Consider the following 27,230-nt stretch of genomic DNA (forward strand, 5'->3'; position numbering starts at 1 on the left):
CCTGCCTTCCATCTTTCCCAGCATTGGGGTCTTTTTCAATGCCAGGTTGTTCTGAGGCAATTTATTAACTTTTGAGCATCAGATACTTCATAGCTAAGTAAGGATAATCATAAAGTATGTATTTCACAGAAGTTGCTATAAGGAATGAAATGAGACAACTTGCATAAAATGCCTAGCATAGTAGTTGGTAGTTGAGGAAACACAAAAATCAAAAGAACACTGTTTTGACCTCACTTCCACATCCAAGAATGTGATTTTGAGGGGGCAGAGAGTATTCTCACCTAGGTGACCTCTTCCTGGCCAGCCCCAGGTCATATGTAAATGATCTTGAAGAGAATGGACTGAACAATGAAGAGTCAGAACAGGTATGGAACCAACCTGGCTTTTAGAACATCTCATGGAGCTATGATAAATAGAAGAGCCCCTACCTTTTATGAAAAAATGACATGTGGCTCTTGTGAGGGCTTGTGTGCCTTAGTGGCCAGAAAAGACATTATTTGAGAGATGGAGGAGAGATTATGAAGCCTGTGGTGTGGTCTGTTCATTCTTCAAGTGGTCCTAATATTTCCATTTAGTCTCTCCCCATCTCCAGTTTGCCTAACATCCATGCCCAAACTGAGTAAATCACTTGACGTGCATCATCTCATTTAATCCCCATGAGAGCGTTCGGAAACAGTATGTACTTTGCTTAGTCCTCACTTTAACAAATGAACAGAGGCTCCAAAGTTAAATACATTGCCCAAGGTCACAAGTTGTGACAGGACTGTTACTGAAACCCAGCTTCCTTGTGTTGAATCTGGATAATCATCCTGGGCACATCAGATTGCATGGAGAAAATTTCCAAATGATAGCCTTCAACAATTATTAAATTCTATTTAAACTGCATAAAAAGAAAATAGTCAAAATCATGTGAAAATTATATGCAAATTAAAATTTAACTCTTAACATTTCATGTATTTCAATAGACATAACAATAAAATGTACCACTCTAGAACATGGCTATGAATGTCCCCATGATAAGCAATCCCATTTGCTGAAAGGGACTCATGGAACAATGCATCATTCTCACAGGAAGATGCATGGACCAAAGCAGAACAAAAGCTATGCTAAATGCAAAAAAGCAAAATGGCTGTCTAGGAGGCCTTACAAATAGCTGAGAAAAGAAGAGAAGCGAAAAGCAAAGGAGAAAAGGAAAGATATAAGCATCTGGATGCAGAGTTTCAAAGAATAGCAATGAGAGATAAGAAAGCCTTCCTCAGCAATCAATGCAAAGAAATAGAGGAAAACAACAGAATCTCTGGAAAGACTGGAGATCTCTTCAAGAAAATTAGAGATACCAAGGGAACATTTCATGCAAAGATGGGCTCGATAAAGGACAGAAATGGACCTAACAGAAGCAGAAGATATTAAGAAGAGGTGGCAAGAATACAAAAGAACTGTACAAAAAAGATCTTCACGACCAAGATAATCATGATGGTGTGATCACTCACCTAGAGCCAGACATCCTGGAATGTGAAGTCAAGTGGGCCTTAGAAAGCATCACTACGAACAAAGCTAGTGGAGGTGATGGCATTCCAGTTGAGCTGTTTCAAATCCTGAAAGATGATGCTGTGAAAGTGCTGCACTCAATATGCCAGCACATTTGGAAAACTCAGCAGTGGCCACAGGATTGGAAAAGGTCAGTTTTCATTCCAATCCCAAAGAAAGGCAATGCCAAGGAATGCTCAAACTACCGCACAACTGCACTCATCTCACATGCTAGTAAAGTAATGCTCAAAATTCTCCAAGCCAGGCTTCAGCAATATGTGAACTGTAAACTTCCAGATGTTCAAGCTGGTTTTATAAAAGGCAGAGGAACCAGAGATCAAATTCCAAACATCTGCTGGATCATGGAAAAAGCAAGAGACTTCCAGAAAAACATCTATTTCTGCTTTATTGACTATGCCAAAGCCTTTGATTGTGTGGCTCACAATAAACTGTGGAAAATTCTGAAAGAGATGGGAATACCAGACCACCTGACTTATCTCTTGAGAAACCTATATGCAGGTCAGGGAGCAACAGTTAGAACTGGACATGGAACAACAGACTGGTTCCAAATAGGAAAAGGAGTACGTCAAGGCTGTATATTGTCACCCTGCTTATTTAACTTCTATGCAGAGTACATCATGAGAAATGCTGGGCTGGAAGAAGCACAAGCTGGAATCAAGATTGCCAGGAGAAATATCAATAACCTCAGATATGCAGATGACATCACCCTATGGCAGAAAGTGAAGAGGAACTAAAAAGGTTCTTGATGAAAGTGAAAGAGGGGAGTGGAAAAGTTGGCTTAAAGCTCAACATTCAGAAAACGAAGATCATGGCATCTGGTCTCATCACTTCATGGGAAATAGATGGGGAAACAGTGTCAGACTTTACTTTTGGGAACTCCAAAATCACTGCAGATGGTGATTGCAGCCATGAAATTAAAAGATGGTTACTCCTTGGAAGGAAAGTTATGACCAACTTAGATAGCATATTCAAAAGCAGAGACATTGCTTTGCCAACAAAGGTCTGTCTAGTCAAGGCTATGGCTTTTCCTGTGGTCATGTATGGATGTGAGAGTTGGACTGTGAAGAAAGCTGAGTGCCAAAGAATTGATGCTTTTGAACTGTGGTGTTGGAGAAGACTCTTGAGAGTCCCTTGGACTGCAAGGAGATCCAACCAGTTCATTCTAAAGGAGATTAGTCCTGGGTGTTCTTTGGAAGGAATGATGCTAAAGCTGAAACTCCAGTACTTTGGCCACCTCACGAGAAGAGTTGACTCATTGGAAAAGACTGATACTGGGAGGAATTGGGGGCAGGAGGAGAAGGGGATGACAGAGGATGAGCTGGCTGGGTGGCATCACTGACTCGATGGACGTGAGTTTGAGTGAACTCCAGGAGTTGGTGATGGACAGGGAGGCCTGGCATGCTGTGATTCATGGGGGTTGCAAAGAGTCGGACACGACGGAACGACTGAACTGAAGTGATCCTTTAGCTTGTTTTATCATTTCTGATAATGGGAAATTGAGTCTTAAGTATCAGAACTATCCATACTATATCAGATTTTTCTTTCATCTTAAAAAAAATTCTGACTATAATGAGAATGGCTATGAGTTGCCCATTATTAATGGGTAGCTGATCAGTATACAGAGGTTCATTATATAATTCTGTCTACTTCTGAATATGTCTAAAATTTGTTCTTAATAATTTAAGTTGAAAACATTAAATAAACTTGAATTTTATATTTTATAAAATTTAAATTAAAAATAGAGCCCATGTGTCTCACTACATTGATAATGTTGTATCTGTTATTGGCCATTCAGTGTATTATTAAATGAGTGCAAATTCTCTGAGCCATTTCATTACTGATATGATCTTCTCTCAGTTAATATGTTTTTAACTTCATAAAAATTATAACTATTTAGTGGGCGGCATTTGGAGAAGGCAATGGCAACCCACTCTAGTACTCTTGCCTGGAAAATCCCATAGATGGAGGAGCCTGGTAGGCTGAAGTCCATGGGGTCGTGAAGAGTTCAACATTACTGAGCAACTTCACTTTCACTTTTCACTTTCACGCATTGGAGAAGGAAATGGCAGCCCACTCCAGTATTCTTGCCCGGAGAATCCCAGGGATGGGGGAGCCTGGTGGGCTGCGGTCTATGGGGTCGCACAGAGTCGGACACGACTGAAGCAACTTAGCAGCAGCAGCAGCAGTGGGAGGCATTAAAGTAGAAATTAAAATAACTGGAAAGTGAAATCTGGGTCTTTATACAATGGCTAATTATTTACATCACAAAAAAAATGATTTTGTCTAAAGCAGGTAACTACTCTTAAAGTAGTTATATAAAATATATATATTTATAAAACACAATTTATAAAACAGTTTTTATGTTTCTTCTTTAATACTAATACTCAACACTGCAGCTACATATGCATTTTTTCTCTATAATCTTATAGTAAGACTTCTTATATTAAGAAAGGTAAGCTTAATTCAGCATAAAAACACAATGTAGAAGTAAGAAAATATACTTACTAAGAAATCATCATAAAACAAAGTGTGACTGACTTGCAAATGTCTTATTAAGCTGCCATTGAAGCTGCTTCGATTCTCATTAGGTACCAAACGGCAAAGCGGACAGAACTGGAAATAAACAATATCCAGAGTTCAATAAAGAATTTTAAATAATCATTAGTGTCAGCGATAAAAAATTAAATAGCCATTCAACAAAGTTAATTTTAATTTTATGAATCTATTGGCCATACCTTGGTATTATGTTTTAGAATTATATAAATATTAAAGCAACATAAACAAATAAAATTGCACTTCTTTCTTCATACACATTTCTTGTATATAAAGAGTATAACTATTTGTTTCATACTTACCACTTTATTATTTAAATAATATTACAGTCAGGAGGTGTGCCATAATTTAATTAGTTACCTACCTCTTGTAATACTAAAGTTTTCTTAGGTATGTGCATATTTTGCTATTACAAATTACATTATCTACATTGCTATTGTTATTACAAATAATATTATCTATAGTTATATATCAAATTACATTTTTGAGGGGATTATTTTCTTAGGATAAATGACTATAAATGGAGATTAGAAGGTCAAAGTTATGAACATTCATGGTTCATAATATACACTATATATGATACATGATTATAGTTTTATATTACCACTAGCAATATAGATTATAATATACCAGCATCAGATATTAGTATTTACACATATTTTCCTAATTTAATAGCCATGAATGGCCATCTGCAAAACCTTCTCATTTTGAAATATTTATAAGCTCAAAAGAAATGGCAAAATAATGCAGACATACATGTCACCATCACCCAGCTTCCCCAAAATGTTACTTCTTACATAACTATGGCATATTATCAAAACCAGGAAATTGGCAATTAACTAGACAACATCTGACTTAGATTTCACCAGCTTTTGCATGAATTCATTTTCTGGGGTGGGTATATATATTCTATGAAATTTTATCATACATATAGTCATATAACTACCAACACAATCAAGAAACAGAACTGCTCTCTCACTACAAGAAACTCCCTTGTACTATCCCTTAACTTCTCTCCTGAACCCTGGCAACCATGGATTTGTTCTCTAGATCGGCCTTTTTTTTCTCTCTTTGCCTTACTGCCTGGCATGCAGGATCTTAGCTCTCTACCAGCATCCGGAGCGCACCCCTTGCAGTAAGCTGAGTCTTAACCACTTGATCCCTAGAGAAGTCCCACAAATGGATACCACTCTTATCACCTAAGCAGATACTGCCAGTACAGCATAGCAAGTGCTGTAATCAAGATCTGAACAGACAACTGTTCAAGACTGATAAGGGAATCATTACTTTTTTTTCTGAGAAGTCAGGAAAGGATTCAGCCAAGTTGCATGCAGCTGGTGTGAATCTTGAAGAACGAGTCAGCCATAGCAGAGGAAAAGCACCACAGGCAGGGAAAGCAAAGTGGAAAAAGGCAGGAAACCCTAAAACGACCAGGCCTGCTTAGGCAATGGGAAAATGCTCAGTGAAGCTGGAGACAGGGCATGTTGGGGGCAGCCGGGGGAGGAGAGTTTGGAACAGTAAGTTGGAACCAGTACTAATCGACATACACTCTTCTGAGCAGCTCATGTGATTTCTGTTCTCCCCGTATCGAGTCAGAGGAACAGAGATGACTAAGCCTTGGTCCCATGATTAAGGAGCTTTGAGCCCAGTGGACGGGAAATCTACAGAAAACCTGGAATTTCAAGCAAAGTAGTTTTTCTTTTCAGTCTGATGTTAAGAGAACTAGTGGAGGCATCAGACTTCAGGTGTATAGAGAATTTAGTTGTGTGACTGAAGAGACTTTCACCAGAAAGACACTACAAAACAATGGATGACAGTCTATACTACTTTAAAAATTTCTTCTGTTTCTTGAATTGGGGAATTTGACATAAGGAAGGAGAGAGTAAGAATAGGAAAGGGAAAGAAATGGTAAAGTGAGAGACTGATGATCATGACCTAAGTCCTTAAGTGTTCACCTACACTCTCCCTAAGGTTGTTGTTTAGTTGCTTGATTGTGTCTGACTCTTTGCAACCCCATGGACTGCAGCACTCCAGGCTTCTCTGTCCTTCACCATCACTTGGAGCTTGCTCAAACTCATGTCCATTGAGTCGGTGATGCCATCCAACCATCTCATCTTCTGTCATCTCCTTCTCCTCCTGCCTTCAATCTTTCTCGGCATCAGGGTCTTTTCTAATGAGTCAGCTCTTCACATCAGGTAATCCAAGTATTGGAGCTCCAGCTTCAGCATCAGTCCTTCCAATGAATATTCAGAACTGCTTTTCTTTAGGATTGACTGGTTTGATCTCCTTGCAGTCCAAGGGACTCTCAAGAGTCTTCTCCAACACCACAGTTCAAAAGCATCAGTCCTTCAGTGCTCAGCCTTCTTTATGGACCAACTCTCACATCCATACATGACTGCTGGAAAAACCATAGCTCTGACTGTACAGACATTTGTTGGCAAAGTAATCTCTCTGCTTTTTAATATGCTGTCTAGATTTGTCATAGCTTGTCTTCCAAGGAGCAAACGTCTCTTAATTTGATGGCTGCAGTCACCATCTGCAGTGATTTTGGAGCCCAAGAAAATAGAGTCTATCACTGTTTCCACTGTTTCCCCATCTATTTACCATGAAGTGATGGGTCCAGATGCCATGATCTTCATTTTCTGAATGTTGAGTTTTAAGTCAACATTTTCACTCTCTTCTTTCACTTTCATCAAGAAGCTCTTTAGTTCCTCTTCACTTTCTGCCATAAGGGTGGTCAGATGCATATCTGAGATTATTGGTATTTCCTCTGGCAATTTTGATTCCAGCTTGTGCTTCATCCAGTCTCACATTTCACAAACTGTACTCTGCATAGAAGTTAAATAGGCAGGGTGACAATACACAGCCTTGACATACTCCTTTCCCAATTTGTAACCAGTCCATTGTTCCATGTCCAGTTCTAACTGTTGCTTCTTTACCTGCAAACAGATTTCTCAGGAGGCAGGTAAGGTGGTCTAGTATTCCCATCTCTTGAAGAATTTTCCAGTTTGTTGTGATCCACACAGTCAAAGGCATAGCCAATGTAGCAGAGATAGATATTTTTCTGGGACTCTCTTGCTTTTTCTATGATCCAACGGATGTTGGCAATTTGATCTCTGGTTCCTCTGCCTTTTCTAAATCCAGCCTGAACATTTGGAAGTTCTTGGTAAACGTACTGTTGAAGCCTGACTTGGAGAATTTTCAGCATTATTTTGCTAGCATAATAAATGAGTACAATTGTGTGGTAGTTTGAGCATTCTTTGGCATTGCCTTTCTTTGGGATTGGAATGAAAACTGACCTTTTCCAGGCCTGTGGCCACTGCTGAGTTTTCCAAATTTGCTGGCATACAGATTGCAGGACTTCCACAGCATCATCTTTTAGGATGTGAAATAGCTCAGCTGAATACAATCACCTCCACTAGCTTTGTTCGTAGTGATGCTTCCTAAGGCCCACTTGACTTCACATTCCAGGATGTCTGGCTCTAGGTGAGTGATCACACCATTGTGGTTTTCTGGGTCATGAAGATCTTCTTTGTATAGTTCTTCTGTGTATTCTTGCCACCTCTTCTTAATATCTTCTGCTTCTGGTAGGTCCATACCATTTCTGTCCTTTACTGTGCCCATCTTTGCATGAAATATTCCCTTGGTATCTCTAATTTTCTTGAAGAGATCTCTAGTCTTTCCAATCTATTGTTTTCCTCTATTTCTTTGCATTGATCACTGAAGAAGGCTTTCTTATCTCTCCTTGCAATTCTTTGGAACTCTGCATTTATATGGGTTTATCTTTCCTTTTCTCCCTTGCCTTTCACTTCTCTTCTTTTCTCTTGTAAAGCCTCCTTACAAGAAAGGAGGCTATTTGTAAGGCTACTTGTAAGGCCTCGTCAGACAACCATTGCCAATTTCCTAACGTCAGCTCATCCTTTACTATCTCTCTTTATTCAGATATGCTCCCAGACCATACTACTATTCAGTTCAGTTCAGTCATTCAGTTGTGTCCGACTCTTTGCGACTCCAGGAATTGCAGCACGCCAGGCCTCCCTGTCCATCACCAACTCCTGGAGTTTACCCAAACTCACGTCCATAGAGTTGGTGATGCCATCCAGCCATCTCATCCTCTGTCATCCCCTTCTCCTCCTGCCCCTAATCCCTCCCAGCATCAGAGTCTTTTCCAACGAATCAACTCTCCGCATGAGGTGGCCAAAGTACTGGAGTTTCAGCTTTCACATCATTCCTTCCAAAGAACACCCAGGGCTGATGTCCTTTAGAATGGACTGGTTGGACCTCCTTGCAGTCCAAGGGACTCTCAAGAGTCTTCTCCAACATCACAGTTCAAAAGCATCAATTCTTCGGCACTCAGCTTTCTTCACAGTCCAACTCTTGCATCCATACATGACCACTGGAAAAACCATAGCCTTGACGAGATTGTCCTGTGTTGGCAAAGTAATGTCTGCTTTTTAATATGCTATCTAAGTTGGTCATAACTTTCCTTCCAAGGAGTAAGCATCTTTTAACTTCATGGCTGCAATCACCATCTGCAGTGATTTTGGAGCCCGATAAAATAAAGTCTGACACTGTTTCCACTGTTTCCCCATCTATTTCCCATGAAGTGATGAGACCAGATGCCATGATCTTCATTTTCTGAATGTTGAGCTTTAAGCCAACTTTTTCACTCTCCACTTTCACTTTCATCAAGAGGCTTTTTAGTTCCTCTTCACTTTCTGCCATAAGGGTGGTGTCATCTGCATATCTGAGGTTATTGATATTTCTCCCGGCAATCTTGATTCCAGCTTGTGCTTCTTGCAGACCAACAATTTTACAGCATACATCAAAAGATACTGGCCTCAAAAAAAATAGATTCATAGATGATAACTTACTGGTTACTAGTGGGGAGAAGGAAGCGGGGAGGGGCAACATAGAGGTAGGGGATTAAGAGATACAAACTATTATGTATTAAATAAGCTACAAGGATATATTGTATAACACAGGGAATATAGCTAATATTTTATAATAACTATAAATGGGTACAACCTTTACAAGTTGTGAATCACTATATTGTATACCTATACTTGTAACTTATATAACATTGTACAACAACTATACTTCAATTTAAAAAAAAAACCAGACGTTGGCCTCATCTCAGTATGGACTTGATCTGATGGTGAACGCAATTGGTAAATAATAGCCACCATATTAGAAGCTACCACCAATTTCAGTCTTTCGGAACGTCTGTTATGATGGATACCCAGCTCTGTCTGTGGTTTAGATTAATCCCCACGGTAGCTCAGTCAATTGAAGAACACTTTTTATATAATGGTAAATACCATTTGAGGAAGAAATTAAAGATAACTGAATCCAATACCAAAAGAGTCATGCATTGAAAATAATTACGGGCAAATCTTCCACCAAAATTAAGGTACCAGATTGAACACCTAATAATAGGAGTTTGGAAGCAAATCTAATGAAGATTTTCTTCCTTCCTAAACATTTATGCATGTACGTTCCCACTGCTCCATAAAGCTACAGATATTCTGAATACCCACGGAAATAAACTGCTGTGGGGATTAGGGCTCAGCTTCTGTCAATATAGTTTTTAATTTCAAACCAAATGAAGTCCTGTCTCTTCTCACAAAGAATGAATCTCAGGATCAAGGCAGAAAATAAATCTACCTTTGAACTTGGGTGGATGGAACTATGATTTTTACAATATCCTATTTTTCATATCACTATATCTATCCTACTGTAGCTAAGTTCTCCACCAAGAGCTGGGCCTGCAATGTTGAACAAAGAAATTATTAATAAGTTCTATGGCTTCATGAACCTATTAATTTGGAGGGAGAGACAGACACAAAATAAACACACAACATACAACTGTGATAAATGAGAAAAAAAAGCAAGAGCTGAAAATAATTTTGGTGTCAGGGAACTGAGATTTAAGGTGAGTTCTAAAGGATAAATAAGAACCAACCACTGAAAGAAAACACTGGACAAAGAGGATAGCCAGAAAGTGGGGTTCTTGCTGAAATATCTTCCCTTAATATGATAAAATACTAAATTTCTCTCGAGTGGTCTCATAATTCAATCTGAAGCATGCTGTATCATTTGCCTCTTTTAAGTCTAATATTACATAGATATACTTTAAAAAAATGCAGCAGAATATAGTTAATTACTGTATTATGAAAAGGACTTGTTGAAACTTCTTGATGTTCTTAACCTACTACCCTAGTTTGCTTGAGCAACTCAGAAATAAAGGATTAGTTGCTTGTGGCTTGATTTTTGAATTATCTAATTCTATCTGGAAGGCAGAATCCTTTGCTCAAATCTCTATCTAGAGACTACTTATATCTGTTAAGTCAGATGACATCACTGACCTCTGCAGGCAAACCTAGCAATTCAGTCCTTTAAAGCAGTAATCCCTCACTACATTCCATGCCAATCCAGAGGCAGTCTTAGACTCAACCCTCCTTGTCCAAGGACCTCCTTGAGGTATTTTCACGTATGTGTCCCCATTAGTGCTGCGTAAATGCTGCCACAGGATCTGCCTCCAGCCTTTTCATAACCACAGGTTTAATCTGACTTCTAGTGGCAAACTGAAAGTCACTCAGTCATGTCCGACTCTTTGCGACCCCATGTGCGATAGCCCACCAGGCTCCTCCAAGCAAGAATACAGGAGTCGGTTGCCATTCCCTTCTCCAGGGGATTTTGCCAATCCAGGGATCAAACCTTCATGTCCCAACTGCAAGCAGATTCTTTACTCTCTGAGCCACCAGGGAGTGGGGCTTGTCTTAAGCTTGTACACTCAATCAAGCATGAAACACTAACGGAGGAAACCTGAAGATATTCTGTTCCAGTAACCACTTTTACACAGCCCTAGTGTTTTACAGAACCATGACTTTTCTGAACAATCTGCTCCTGCCTTAAGCCAAGACAGCATCCTTCCCAGCTTGGGTTCCCCAACTGTGAGAGTACACAGCTTCCTCTAGGAAACTTGCTCTAGCCTTGATTTGATATGGCTGCAAACATCACCCAGTACCCAAGCATTACCACCTGATTCTTTTACTACCCTGCAATGCGGGATACCTCGGTTCAGTCCCTGGGTTGGGAAGATCCCCTGGAGAAGGGAACGGCTACCCACTCCAGTATTCTGGCCTGGAGAATTTTATGGACTGTATAGTCCATGGGGTCCACAAAGAGTTGGACACGACTGAGCGACTTTCACTTAGGCTTTTTAACTGCTAAATTCCACAGGCAGTCTGATCCCATGATTCCTGATTTATTTCTATCCTTTTGGCAGTTTTCTTCAGTGACTTCTATGACCTCTAAATAACAGAAGACCCAGCTTCCACGGGTGACCTTCAATCTGATGGCCAAACTGAGCAGCACATGGACAGGATTTCTGCTGGAAATGTGCCAATGGATACATCCAGTACCAATGGATAGACACGTAAGGTGCCTGGCCTGGATGGATGCTATAGTGCTGCCCATAGTCCAGAATGCCTAGTGTTCCTCCAGCCAGACCAGCACCTGGGCACTACTAGTCACGGCTCAGGCTGCGTTGATGATATCTCCTTCATAGGGTTGCTGGGAGAAGTTAAAGAGGCACTCGGTCAGTTCTGTTCAGTCGCTCAGTTATGTCTGACTCTTTTTGACCCCAAGGACTGCAGAATGCCAGGCTTCCCTGTCCATCACCAACTCCCAGAGCGTATTCATGTCCATCAAGTCGGTGATGCCATCCAACCATCTCATCCGCTGTCGTCCCCTTCTCCTCCTGCCTTCAATCTTTCCCAGCATCAGGGTCTTTGGCACTCAGCTTTCTTTATAGTCCAAATCACATCCATACATGACTACTAGAAAAACCATAGCCTTGACTAGACGGACCTTTGTTGGCAAAGTACTGTCTCTGCTTTTTAATATACTGTCTAGGTTAATCATAGCTTTTCTTCCAAGGAGCAAGTGTCTTTTAATTTCATGGCTGCAGTTAACATCTGCAGTGATTCTGGAGCCCCCTAAAATAAAGTCTACCACTGTTTCCATTCTTTCCCCATCCATTTGCCATGAAGTGATGGGACCGGATGCGATGATCTTCATTTTCTGAATGTTGAGTTTTAACCCAACTTTTTCACTCTCCTCTTTCACTTTCACCAAGAGGCTCTTGTAGAGTCTTCTCTTGTGTTGTTGGAGAGTGTGTTTGCTATGACCAGTGTGTTCTCTTAGCAAAACTCTGTTAGCCTTTGCCCTGCTTCATTTTGTGCTCCAAGGCCAAATTTGCCCGTTACTCCAGGTATCTCTTGACTTCCTACTTTCGCATTCCAGTATAATGCAAAGGACATCTTTTGGGGGTGTTAGTTCTAGAAGGTCTTGTAGGTCTTCATAGAATTGTTCAACTTCAGCTTCTTCAGGATTACTGGTCGGGGCATAGACTTGGACTACTGTGATATTGAATGGTTTGCCTTGGAAACAAACAGAGATCATTTTGTTGTTTTTGAGCTTGCATCCAAGTACTGCATTTTGGACTCTTTTGTTCACTATGAAGGCTATTCCATTTCTTCTAAGGGATTCTTGCCCATAGTAGTAGATATAATAGACATCTAAGTTAAATTTCACTGAGTTCAAGAGGCACCCAGAATTCAGTGTATCGGGAATTCCCCTGCAGTCCAGTGGTTATGACTTGGCACTTTCACTGCAGGGGCCCGGGTTTGTTCCCTGGTTGGAGAACTGAGATCCTGCAAGCTGTGCACATGACCAAAACAAACCAAAAGACAAACCAAGAAAACTCAGTATGTGGTAGTCATTATTATGCCATCTTAATGTTTTCTTTCTTCTTTTTTAAATATTTACTTATTTATTTGGCTGTACCAGCTCTTAGTTGTGGCATGTGGGACCTAGTTCCCTGACTAGGGATTGAACGTAGGTCCCCTACATTGGGAGCTCGGAGTCTTAGCCACTGGACCACCAGGGAAGTCCCCCAGTGCTTTCTTCAAGCTTCCTCTAGGAAGGTACCCCAGGGACCAATCGTAAAACACTTCCTTAGCTCAGTTCCTCCAAGGGCAACTTAAACAGGAAAAGCCCATGACAATCTCCGCTGCTCCCCCAACACATATCAAGCTCCTAGCTAGCCATTCCAAGAACCAAACCCCTGGATCATTAGGGTGAATAAAAAAAGACCTTTGACTGTGCTGTGGGGCTTTTCTCTTGAACTTGCTAGTAGAGCACAGGTGTTTATGCCCCAGAGCTAGATAGACACTGGGCTTCAAACTATAGCTCTGCTTACTTACCAGCTGTAAGACTTAACCTCTCTGAGTCTGAGTTTACCGTTGGTAAAATAATAATCATCTCTATCTCATAGTGTTGTTGTAAGTGCTATCTATCAATCATCTAATAAACTTACATTTCAACCTCATCCACCTTCCAAAAGGATTTTATGAAAAGAAAAGAAAACTTTAAAACTCAAAAAACCCCCAAACTTTTACATATATGAAACACACACACACACACACACACACACACACATTTTAGTTCTGTTTCAGTTCAGTTCAGTTCAGTTCATAAAATCCAAAATAATCTTCAAGGTATCATTTTACATCTGTCAATTTAAAAATAAATGTAACCCAATTTTGGCCGGCTAAGGTGAAAGCAGTTTACTCAACAATTGCTGACACAAATATAAACTGACTCAAACTTTTTAGAATACGTTTTGAGTGTTAATTAAAACTTGCACTCTTGGGCCCCAAAATATCAATTTATGGAATTTCCTCTTAAGAAAAAAAATGATATAGAAAGAAAAGTTTAAACCTACATGAACGTGAATGCAAATCCTAAAAACTGGCAGCAATCCAAATGTTAAAAACAAGTAAAATGGCCAAGTAAATGATGATGACCCATGATGACCCATCATCACCCTGTCTTACCTCTCAACTATACAAAAATGAAAATTGTAAGAGCCACACTGCAAAGCAGAACTAAGAAAGGCAGCATTCACAATAGATCAAGGAAATAATAAACAATATGCATTTTAATCTGTGAGCCTATTGATAAATATTCAGACTCTGAAATAAAATAATGAATTGATTAATAAAGGTGAATGACTTCCTACTTTTCATGTCTAGTGTATTATTGCCTTCATAACCATATTTGCATTATTAAAAAATGTTTCTCAGTTAGGATGTGAGCACAGTTAGCATACTAACATTAAATCTTAACTATGCATTTTTGATCTGCTTAGTTGATTATGCCCATGATTATCTGTAAGAGACAATGTTGTCTAATTCCATAAATGAAAGAGTAATTGCACACTGGTAATTCTTGTCGGTTTCAACTAGACACTTTCACATGGTGTTCATAGTCATAGAATCACTGTAACCTTGACATAAATTATCCTTTATGATATATCCATAAATAGAAGCCCATAAATGGATTTTCTAATGTATATCAAATTTAGATACTGCAGAAATATATAGTAACAAAATTTCTCACCACAGGTCTCCTTTCTGATCTGTGATGAGTAATGCAATGATCCAGCAAACTGTCTTCATCCAATTCCTTCTGACAAAAAGGACATACACACCTGGAAATTGCATAGAACACAAATATTACTGAAATTACTGATAATTAGACAGCAGTCACTTAACTAGAGATAAAAAACAGAATGTAGGTGGATCTAGTTTCTAGTGCTCATTCTTTCGATTTCATATTCATTTTCCTATCCTGATAATAATCTTGGTGCCTAAATTTTTTCTCATGAGCAATGCAAATGTGTAACCTCACAGGGGCAGGACAGAGACACAGTTAGAGTGCACTTGAAGCACTTTATTTTCTTTGAAAGGAAAGTACACTCTGAGTGCTCCATTAACTGAGAAACAGAGGATCATACCACCCAGCTGTATCTATGTTACTTTTTCTGTCTCTTTTACTTCTTTTTCTAATTCAGGTAACATCTGAATTGGGTGTTACTTGTTCTCCAGCCAGAATATCTGATGACACTGGCAAATATAACCACAGATGTCAACTCACAGTATTAGCATCCAGTGAAGAAAGAAAAACAGCCCACAACTACCCTGTTACTTCTTTATGCGCATCTAGGAGTACCTGTCCTTCGCATCTGTGTTGTCCAGTGGAGTAGCTATTAGGTATGTGTCTACCGGGCACTTGAAATATGGTCAGTCCAAACTGAGATATGCTAGAAGTTTAAAATACACTCTGAAGTTTACAAGCTTTATATATAAAATGTCTCAATAATTTATATATTGATTACATGTTCAAAGGAGAATATTTTAACCAGTTGAATACATACATGAAAAATTAATTTCACTTGTTTTTACTTTTTGAATATTGCTACTAGAGAATTTAAAATTACATGTGTTCTGCATTATATTTCCATTGCATAGTGCTGCCTTAAATTCTGAGGGACAATACGGAGGCTTGGAATTTTTCACTCATTTTCCATTATAGATATAACTTCCTGTTCCCCAAGACATGTATTCTGGATAGTTTCCTTGCATAAGAACTTGAAAAAATTTGAATTATGTTATAAGTTCTATAAAGCAAAGATTTCTATATTAAATGCAAATATTAATCTATCTTGTAAGACTAATTAATCAACAACCCTTCTCATTTTGGTTATTTTAACTCTTCGTTGTTTAATTCTAACTAGCAGGATAAATTAGTATTCATATACTTTAAAATTTTCATATCAACTTTCCAGTCAAACCACATGCTTCTTTAGCTCGCTTGTTAGCCTTCCTTCCTACTGGTCCCTGGGACCAGTCTAACAGAATTCAAAACTCTTCTTAGAGCTAAAATACTCAGAATTTACAGGAGTATGGAATAAATCTAATCCTATAATAAAAGGTGCATTTGCAAAGTAATCTCTAGAAAAACATTCAGACTTCTGGATTATGAAATTTAAGATATATTGGAGTAGTATTTCTTAAAAAAAATTTTTTTTGGCTGCATTGAACAGCTTATAGGATTTCAGCTCCCCAGTCAGGGATTAAACCTGGGCCCTTGGCAGTGAATGTGTAGAGTCCTAACCAGTAGAGTGCTAGGGCATTCCCCTTTTTTATCTTTAAAAAAATTTTTTTTATTGAAGTAGAGTAGATTTACACTGTCACGTTAGTTTCAGGCATATAGCACAATAATTCAGTTGTATATACATGTATATACATTCTTTTTCAGATTCTTTTCCTTGATAGATTATTACAAAATATTAAGTATTTTGTCCTGTGCTAAAGTGAACAGGAACGAAAAAGCCTCTTGCTGGAAGTGAAAGAGGAGAGTGAAAAAGCTGGCTTAAAGCTCAACATTCAGAAAACAAAGATCATGGCACCTGGTCCCATCACTTCATGGGAAATAGATGGGGAAACAGTGGACACAGTGTCAGACTTTATTTTGGGGGGCTCCAAATTAAAAGACACTTACTCCTTGGAAGCAAAGTTATGACCAACCTAGATAGCCTATTAAAAAGCAGCGATATTACTTTGCCGACTAAGGTCTGTCTAGTCAAGGCTATGGTTTTTCCAGTGGTCATGTATGGCTGTGAGAGTTGGACTGTGAAGAAAGCTGAGCGCCGAAGAATTGATGCTTTTGAACTGTGGTGTTGGAGAAGACTCCTGAGAGTCCCTTGGACTGCAAGGAGATCCAACCAGTCCATTCTAAAGGAGATCAGTCCTGGGTGTTCATTGAAAGGATTAATGCTAAAGCTGAAACTCTAATACTTTGGCCACCTCATGCAAAAAGTTGACTCATTGGAAAAGATCCTGATGCTGGGAGGGATTGGGGCAGGAGGAGAAGGGGATGACAGAGGATGAGATGGCTGGATGGCATCACTGACTCTATGGACACGAGTTTGAGTGAACTCCAGGAGTTGGTGATGCACAGGGAAGCCTGGCGTGCTGCGATTCACGGGGTCACAAAGAGTCAGACAGGACTGAGCAACTAAACGGAACTGAATTGATACATGTAATTTCTTAAAATGAGCATAACTAACATTTATCTTCAGGAGAGGAAAATAAATTATACTGAATATCTCTACTGGATAGCTGAATTCATAGGAAGACTTAATGGTTTCAAAGCCATTATCTCCATTCAGTAGTACACAAAGCTTTATCTATTTCTTCAGCAGAGGCAAATGCCAAACTTTGTAATTCCTTTGCCATTCAGAATTGTTGTCCTTCAGTTGCTGAGTTGTATCCAACTCTTTTCCACCCTCTGAACTGCAGCATGCCAAGCTCCCCCATCCTCCACTATCTCCTGGAGTTTTAATGACCTAGATTTATTTCCTTTTTTTTTTAAGAAAAAATAATGATCAATATCCTCCGTTACACCTACTAGCTGTCTCTATCCTTCCTCCAGCCCCATATAAGATTACCCAGCAAACAGATTGTAGGATTCAGAATGCCCACCCCATGCGTGTTCTTTCGTGTTAGAATATATACTGAGATGTCACTTTGTCCCTTCTAAAGAGTAAGCAGGAAAATGAGCGGGAATGAGCTGGGAGACTGAGCAGTGGTGATGGAAAACTAAAGACAATAATCTCATAACCATCATCTCCTTCAGGACTCTTAGTCACAACACAGAGCCTAACAGAAACTGAACAGTTCTGCTTTCTATTTTTGAATCTTCCTCCATATAAACTTGTCTGAGGAAGCTTCCTCAATCTCTCCAGTGTCCAGTTGGTTCTCCCCAAAGTTTTTAAAGCAGAGAGAGGAAAATTCTTTTGTAATTACTGCTATTAATCATTGAAAACAAATGATTACTAATAAGAGGGATTATGATTAGGAGCCAAAACATAACCATATACATATTTTCATAATACAATGTTAAGCTTTCCAGCCCATTAAATTCTTTATAAGCATGTCAGATTTAGCATTAAAGCAAAGTGTACAGAAGCAAACCTTGCTGTTGTCTCTCCAAGCTCTTGCAGTGGTCCGTACTTATCTATGTACTTCTGGCATGTTCTTATGTGTGCTCTCATTTCACTGAGGCAAACCTGTATGAAAGCAGATCAAAATAAGCTCACTGTTCAAAAGAGGCTCATTTCAGTCAATGAAGTCTTCTGTGACCAACTTCACTGCTTTCTTTATTTCAAATAAGGTCATAGTGTGGGGTTAGTTGATTAAAAGGATGAAGTCAAGGTAATAATTCAATCAATTTAAGGCATTATCAAGAATAACACTGATTTAAAATTTCTTTATAGTTAGAAGATCCGGGAGCTGAGTTCTTGAATTTGATTCTTTTAGAAAGCATATGTTTTTCAAAGTGAAAAAATATATATTAAATCAAATTTATTGTTTTTGGATACTATTACCTAAATTAGTGATGGAAAGAAGGAAGAAAGAAAAAGAGCAAAAGGAAGGAAAGGGGGAAAAAAGTAAAAAGAAAGAGATAAAAAGAATAAATAAATGGATTTTAGAGATGTCCGGAGTAAGCAAAAAGAAATCCTGTGCTTCAGGGAAAGATATAAATACCATGGCTTTATAATACATCCAGTAGCATTACATGAATTCACAATACACAGCACTTAATGGCCCCATTAAGAGCAAATATAAAGGACAGCTCTTGCAGTCCATTTTTATGAAGGCAGAATAAAGAGCCCTTGTCCTTCCAGATATACATTCAGAGATCCTAACCATGAGGGATCTGTTGCTGCATAGCACATATTCTACTAAATGTGTCATTAGAAACTCTGATAAGATCTTGTGCTAAAGGAAGCTTTGTTAGGGTTGTGGTAAGGTAGCCGACCCACCCTGCTTCATTTTGCCCAAGCTACGGAAGTTCAACCTCAAACATGAAATCTGCCATCTCAAGGAAGCAGTCGTAACTGCTTCACAAAAGACAAAAATAAAAGCAAATGGAAACGTTAACAACAAATCCTTGCTTTATCCATCTAAAAAGATGTAAAAGCTAGGACCGATGTAGGCAGCTGTCTTAAAACTGACTGCTTTACAACATTTAACATCCAACTTTGCACATCAGTGCTCTCTCCTCTCCTTGTGACTTTCGTTAAGAACAGTCCTTGATCAACATTCCTCATATAAATGTAGCCATCTGGGGACTGTATCCTGACAAGTGAATTGATAAATTCATAGGGTGTCTACCCCAGACACAAAACTAAAATCAGTTGTCAGTGGTGGCAGGAGTATATAAGCCACTGCGCTTGCCTTAAAGGTGTTTATATTCTAATAGAGGAAAAACAAATGAACAAAGGATGTGAAGACAAGCAGATAGGAAACCATTCAATACTGGGGACTGGGATACTTATGAATGGAGATCTGGCCAGGACTCACAGGAAGCAGAGTTGAGAATGCCTAATATCCCAGCAAGAAGAGACAGATACAAAGAAATCTCCCAAAGGAAAGATCAAAATACTTGTGAATAATCAGAAATAGGGAGTGAAAAAGAAAGCAAATTCTGACCCAGGATAATAGAGAGAATGCTCTTGTTTCTGACAGATACCAAAGAACTGGATAACAGAATAATACGCTGAGTTTGATTTTTTGCATGTTGAATTTTAAACGATGGCAAAATATCAAAATAAAAATAAGCAGTAATGATTACTAAGAATGTGAAAAGCTATTGATTTTGAGCTATTGATTTGAGCATTCATTTCCCCAGTGCTAAAATGAATCCTATCCAGTGATGTTAGTGGTAAAGAACCTGCCTGCCAATGCAGGAGATGAAAGGGATGCAATTCAATCCCTGGGTGAGGAAGATTCCCTGGAGAAGGGAATGGCACCCCACTCCACTATTTTTGCCTGTAAAATCCCATGGACAGAGGAGCCTGGTGAGCTACCGTCGATGGGGTTGCAAGAGTCCAACACGACTGAGCATACAGTGCTAAAAGCCACTTGTGGTTTGTCTTTAATCCTTACAACCACCCTGTGACACGAACACTCTTTTCCTTCAATTTACAAAGACTCAAACAATAACTCAGATTAATAATTTGCCCCAAATCACAAACAGTAAGTGAGAGAATTAGTGCTCAACCCTAAGATGTCTGACTCCAAAGACCATGCATAGATTCCGTAGTCTCACAGCCATGAACAGATTTGGGTCTTATATAAATATTCAAAAAATGCATTTGAGCATTTACTATGTTCCAGCCACCATTCAAAGTTCTTGATACAGAACCTAATAAAACAGACACAATCCTTACCCTCCTGAAATCTGGTGGGGATAATGGATAATGGACATTAAATTTAAGTCACAAATATGTAATTACAAATGGTGACAAGTTAAAGAGAAAGCACAGAGTGCTAAGAGAAAGTGTTTAAGAGATTATAATTTAGATGAACAATCAGGAAAGGTTCTCTAAGAAATTGAGATCTTCAGTATAAGACCACCCTTTTGATCTCTAGACAGGTAATATCTAGATATATTCCCCTTAGCAGTTCAAATGTAATGTATGTAAAACTTAAAACGTAACTCTGTAGATTCTTCTCCAAATTTGCTCCCCATATTAGCACTTTCACCTACTCATCTCATAAACTTGGAAGCCATCTTTGACACCTCACTCTTATGCACCCCACATCCAGTTACTCACCAATTTTATTCAATCCCTCTCTTAAATACACCCTGAAACAACCTCTTATTCCATACCTAGTGCTCTTACGCTAACCCAGATTCCTAACCACTTATCCTAAAGGCCACTAAACTGACTCCACCACTTCTGCTTTTGCTCCCTCCAAACCATTCTCCGTGCGCATGCCTGAGGGAGAGCTTAAAAATATAAACCTGATCAAAAGCTTACACTTTTTCTATGACACCCTATGGCATTTAAGATAAAATCTAGAATCTTTGACACAGCTTCTAAGACCTCACATGATCTAACCAGACTAGTATAGTATCAACGGTAACAGGGAGGCAGCGGTCAACAGAGATAAATACGGCAAAGCCCAGAGCACCAGAGATGGAATTACGCCACTGGGCTTGAAAATAAAGCTACTCACTGGGTGGGCTACAATAACATAATAGAGGCCACATAGTAAGGGGTGAGGAGAGCAATGGGAAGGGAGGAAACGGAGGTGGTCGATGAAAGCACTTGTTTGAGAAATTAGGTGATGGTGGGCATCAGGTGACGGCTCTCCTGCAGTCCCTACTTATGAAACAGGAGGACAGGAAGAGGAGAGACTAAGACAATCCACTTTGAAATCCGAGTAGGATGAGGTCAAAGGCAGAGGTGAAATGACTAGCTGTCTGACAATTTTCTCGGCGGTCTAAGCTGGTAACTATGAGCAAAGGCAGGGTGACGTACCAGAGTGTCACATTCGGTGCAATTCCGGAACTCGGATTTCATTCTCTTGGCGACATCAGCTGCTGGAACGCCTTCGGAAGGAAGATAGGCCCGGCAGTAAGGACAGGTCCACTTATTGTTCTTTAGACTGGTAGCGATGCAAGAACGGCAGAATCTACAGGACACAAACCAAGAACACGTCACTCTCCTTGACAGGAATTAAGGAGCCACCATGGGGGGTTCATGTGTGGAAACTGTATTTTAATGATACCTCGGATACTAAGAGCAGTTCTGCCAAGTGGAAGCTCCATCTACACTATTATAAAATAGATAATAGATGAGAACCGATTGAACAGCTCTGGGAACTCTAGTCAGCGCTCTGTGGTGATCTAAATGGGAAGGAAATCCCCAAAAGAGGGGATACATGCATACAGATAGCTGATTCACTTTGCTGTATAGCAGAAACTAACATAACATTGTCAATCAACTATACTCTAATAAAAATTATTAGAAAAAAAAAAGAGAGAGCTCCATTTGCATCGTACACTTGCTGGAGAGTCTCTTTATCTTCCCCGTGGGTCACAGGTTCTCACCATATGTGCTAGACACATAAAAGGAGACAGGCAAGGTGGTGAAACAGCCTTCCTATAAACAGAATTCAAACTATAACTCAAATATCACTCAGCCACAAAAAAGAATGAAATAATTCCATTTGCAGCAACATGGATGGATCTAGAGGTGATCCTACTAAGTCAGACAAATATCATATAATACCATTTATATGTGGAATTAAAAAAAATGATACAGATAACTTATTTGAGCAGACTCACAGACATAGAAAACAAACTTATGGTTACCAAAGGGGAAAGGGAGAGGGAAGGACAAATTAGGAGTTTGGGATTAACAGATAAGAACTACTACATACAAAACAGATAAGCAACAAGGATCTATTGTATATCACAGGGAATTATATCAATATCTTATAATAACCTATTGATATAATAGAAAATAATCTGAAAAAGAATCTATATATCTGTATGTATCTATGTACAAATGAATCACTTTGCCTACACCTGCCATTTCCTTCTTCAAAAGTGAAAGTTGCTCAGTCGTGTCCAACTCTTTGCAACCCCATGGACTATGCAGTCCATGGAATTCTCCAGGCCAGAATACTGGAGTGGATAGCCTTTCCCTTCTCCAGGGGATCTTCCCAACTCAGGGATCAAACCCAGGTCTCCTGCACTGCAGGTGGATTTTTTACCAGCAGAGCCACAAGGGAAGCCCCCTGAGAGTAACACATTATAAATCAACTACATTGAAAAAAAAAAAACCCTATAACTCAAAGGATATCTAACATACTCTTTTCTTTAACCTTATTTTACCTTAAAATTTGTGTGTCAGGGGAGGGGGGTAATAGGTCTTTGTTCTCTGGGTTTTTGTGTGTCAGATAAAAAACTAACAAGTTGAGGAGGTGAAAATACCAGACACATTATAAGTGTTCATAATTTTAAACTCATCCTCAGATATAGAAAATTACCTAATCAAAATTACCACTATTAGGAATGTCCTCCATGTCAATAAATACATTCTCTGGTTTTCTCAAAGATAATCTTGACAAAATATTAACATAATCAACAGAATTCACACAAAATCTTGACCTATTTACGGGGAACTGTTGAAAATTAAGTGCACACAGTAAAAGTGAGCATTTCAATAGGTTATACATATTAGCATAATTTGATAGCTCTTGAAAAGTTCATCTATCATAGGTACACAATTCAAGGAAATTTCACAAACAAAATTCGCAGATAGCCATTGTGCATGTGTGCTTAGCTGTGTCCGACTCTTTGTGACTCCATGGACCGTAGCCCACAAAGTTCCTCTGTCCATGGGATTTCCCACGAAAGGATGCTGGAGTTGGCTGCCATTTCCTTCTCCAGGAGATCTTCCTGATCCAGGGAGCAAACCCACGTCTCCTGTATTGGCAGGCGGATTCTGTGCCACCCGGGAAGTCCCATATTAGTCACTGTGATTAGCCATTACTGATTCTTCAAAGTATTCTTTTCTCCCTTGTGATAAAACCCTTACATACACATAGAGGATATTTATGTCTGCAGTGTTCCTGAGACATTTGCTTGATGCTTTTCCAGTGGTCATTTATGGATGTAAGAGTTAACTATAAAGAAAGCTGAGCACCTAAGAACTGATGCTTTTGAACTGTGGTGTTGGAGAAGACTCTTGAGAGTCCCTTGGAGATCCAACCAGTCCATTCTAAAGGAGATCAGCCCTGGGTGTTCTTTGGAAGGAATGATGCTAAAGCTGAAACTCTAGTACTTTGGCCACCTCATGCGAAGAGTTGACTCATTGGAAAAGACTCTGATGCTGGGAGGGATTGGGGGCAGGAGGAGAAGGGGACGACAGAGGATGAGATGGCTGGATGGCATCACCAACTCGATGGATGTGAGTTTGAGTGAACTCTGGGAGATGGTGATGGACAGGGAGGCCTGATGTGCTGCGGTTCATGGGGTTGCAAAGAGTCGGACACGACTGAGTGACTGAACTGAACTATGTCTGCCCAGCACCCATTTCCCCTTACTCCTGCCACAGCATCCTGATTTTGCTCTGCAGGACCCACCCCTCTTACATGAGATGCAAACTGGTGGGACCCCAATTCAGGTGCCCACAATCCCTTGCTGAAGGCAGAGAACCTGATGTCGACCAGACTAAGTGAGTAAACCGTCTCCCTGGGAGACGCATGCTAAACAGTGACACAAGAGCTGATTCAGCAATAACTTGATGGGACTGCCCTGCTCTTTATGTACAACCCTGGATCTGCCTGGGTTCCTACCCTTTTCTTCTTTTTGTTACTAATGTTGTTTGGAAACTTTATGTTTTGATATAATTTCAAACAAAACTTTTTTTAATGCTGTGCCGTGAGGCATGCAAGATGTTAGTTCACCAACCAGGGATTGAACCGGTGACCCCTGCATTGGGAGCCTGGAGTATTAACCACTGGACTGCCAGGGAAGTCCCCATAATTTCAGATTTGACACACTGCTTTTTATTTACAAAGTTTATAAGAGACCTTAGCTCATTTAACCTTAACAACCCCCTAGAGAAAGATCATTATTTCGTTTACAGATGAGCAAACCATGGTACATACTGGTTGTTACTTCTGCAAAGTCACAGCTACAGAAAGTGCCTGAACTTGGTTAGTCTTAAAGCTGGGTTTTCTTTTTCTTTTTTCTATTAAGTGGCAGTGTTCAGTGCTATAGAATTCTACTATTTTCTGTTGACCAATCATGATATGATGGTATTAAATGAGTGATAGTTATATAATCACAACAGTAAAAGATGTTTAGGTGTTTACCAGTTTTCACAACCAACAATCAGACAAAAAAAAAGATAATTACAATTGAGAGCCATAAGGGAAACATGGTTAACCTAACAATATAAAATAATTATATACAATTTGGGGGGTGAAATAGAATGATGTGGTAAGTGGAAGGGCATACATGCACAAGTTTTCATCCACACAGCCAGTCTATGTCTTTTGGTTGGTGCATTGAATTAATTTACATTTAAGGTAATTACTGATATGTATGATCCTATTACCATTTTCTCAATTGTTTTGGTTTTATTTTTTGTAGGTATTTTCCTTGGTTTTCTGACTCAAAGATTCAGTAACCTGTCTTGCCACAGCCACAGTTGCCCTTGGAAACAGCAATACTTCCAGAATCAAAAGATCTAAGTCCTCTGCTGTCTTTTACTTCTGCATGCTTCAGGTGATTAACTGTAAGTTCTATGGCACAATGTTCTTAACGTTTCCTTGCGTCCCTAAGGATTGGTTCTCAAAGTGTAAGAGTATTTATTACAAACAACAGTCCAAATGCCCAACTCGTAATTAACATTTCTAATGAACACTTAAGGTTCTGGCAGGAATTCTTTGTCTACATGATTTAGGAGCAAACAGGTAACATTGTGTTTCTTGTCAACTAAAAGTCACCCCCTCTTTGCTCACACTGATTTGAGTTTTGCACAAACCGAACACAAACAGAAGATGAATACTGGTGCAAAGCTCCATGGTGGGCACTGGTCACATTACCTCACTTCACTCCTGCAGTAATGCTAAATGTTCCTCTTTCTCTCTACCCTGACTGATGGCAAACTGAGGTTCAGAGAGGTGTTAACAACTTGCTGAGGTTACACAGCTGTGAAGACAGTAGTAAGCTGTTTGTTGGGTGTTTTTTGCCAGTCGCTCACAGCATGTGGGATCTTAGTTCCCCGACCAGAGATTGAACCAGAGACCCTGGCAGTGAAAAGACTGAGTCCTAACCACCAAACAGCCAGGGAATTCCTAAGATAGTAATGTTTTTTATCCTCAAGCAGTTTTGGGAGAGGCTCAAAGTCTGTAGTCTTTTTAAAGACCCTTGGGCTTCCTAGGTGGCATTAGTGTAAAGAACCCACCTGCCACTGCAGGAGATCTAAGAAATGTGGGTTCGATCCCTTGGTCATCCCCTGGAGAAGGAAATGGCCTGGAGAATCCCATGAACAGAGGAGCCTGGTGGGCTACAGATCAGTTAGACACAACTGAGGCGACTTAGCACGCATGACAAGTAGAAGCAGCAAAGCTGCTGAGAGAGATCACTGATTGCTGTACCTGTATAAGCCAGGTGGGCTTTACCTAGAGTATATTTCTGCTGTTATTTTGTAAATACTTCGTACGTGTTTTTGTAACTATGATCAATAACCACAATAATGGAAATTCCTAGTAGATATTCATGAAAAGGAGCACATTTGAGGCATGTTTAAAACCAAGTCTCTCCCTATAACCCATTTAAGTCTGTACAGTCGTATTGCCTGTGGCACGAAACTCTCACATAAGCCTGATACAGACACTGTTGCATTATATGAGAATATTAGCAGTAAATCTGGTAGATGAGTCCATTAACTGTACTCCTTTTAATAGAAGTATTTATGAAGTAGAGAAAACACATCAAGATCAAGGTGTTTTGGAACAGATTGAATTTACTGATCATGAGTACATAAAAACCACAACATTGTCACCATGCAAACATGCTGGATGCCGCTGCAGCTCAAGCTTACTTTCTGGGCTGCAGAAGCAAGACTGCAGAACTGCTGAGTTCAAAAGATTTGAGGGGAACATTCTCTCCTTAAAGGTGTAGCTATCAAATTCAAGTCATGAGTGCTGGAGTTTCTACCATCCCTACCCTGGTATCTTGGCATGAAAAGTATACAAGTGATTGGGACTTCCCTGCTGGTCCAGTGGTTAAGAATCTGCCGACCAATGCAAAGGACACAGGTTCAACCCCTGCTTGGGGAACTAAGATCCCATATGCCACAGAACAACAAAGCCCATACCACAGAGCCTGCGAATCACAACTAGTGTCCCTGCCTGCAACAAAAGATGCCACACGACACAACAAATGTCCCTCATACTGCAACAAAGACCCAACGCAGCCAAATATAGAAATGTTTGGAAAGTAAAAAATGATCAAACATTTTCTGAGGGGCCTAATCAGAGACCACAGAGGTTATTCAGCTTTATGTAATATATACTACATAACAGACAGAATACAGACAGAAAGTGTTAGTCGCTCAGTCATGTCCTACTCTTTGCGACCCTATGGACTTGCCAGGCTCCTTCATCCATAGGATTTTCCAGGCAAGAATACTGGAGTGGGTTGCCATTTCCTTCTCCAGGGGATCTTGCTGACCCAGGGATCGAACCTGGATCTTTCTCATTGCAGGCAGCATCTGAGCCACCAGGGAATATAGACAAGATAACTCAAAACTAAAATGTCTCAGAAAGCAAAGTGTAGAACTATATATGCACAGTGTGAGCTTCCTGCAGGCCTGTAGGTATATAAGAATATCTGGG

At 39.7% G+C, this 27,230-nt stretch overlaps 1 protein-coding gene across 1 annotated transcript in view; it reads right to left on the reverse strand.

The window, feature by feature from the left end:
- Window positions 1-27,230, reverse strand: part of RNF125 (ring finger protein 125) — a 45,118-nt gene that overhangs the window by 3,197 nt on the left and 14,691 nt on the right. Inside the window, exons 2-5 of the mRNA XM_069568945.1 lie at window positions 21,350-21,503; window positions 17,991-18,085; window positions 14,572-14,662; window positions 4,054-4,161 (exon numbers count right to left, since the gene is read on the reverse strand). Coding sequence (XP_069425046.1) covers window positions 4,054-4,161; window positions 14,572-14,662; window positions 17,991-18,085; window positions 21,350-21,503 — 448 coding nt within the window. The remainder of the gene's footprint in view (window positions 1-4,053; window positions 4,162-14,571; window positions 14,663-17,990; window positions 18,086-21,349; window positions 21,504-27,230) is intronic.

This window comes from Ovis canadensis, chromosome 23 (assembly GCF_042477335.2).
Source record: "Ovis canadensis isolate MfBH-ARS-UI-01 breed Bighorn chromosome 23, ARS-UI_OviCan_v2, whole genome shotgun sequence".
Taxonomy (NCBI): domain Eukaryota; kingdom Metazoa; phylum Chordata; class Mammalia; order Artiodactyla; family Bovidae; genus Ovis; species Ovis canadensis.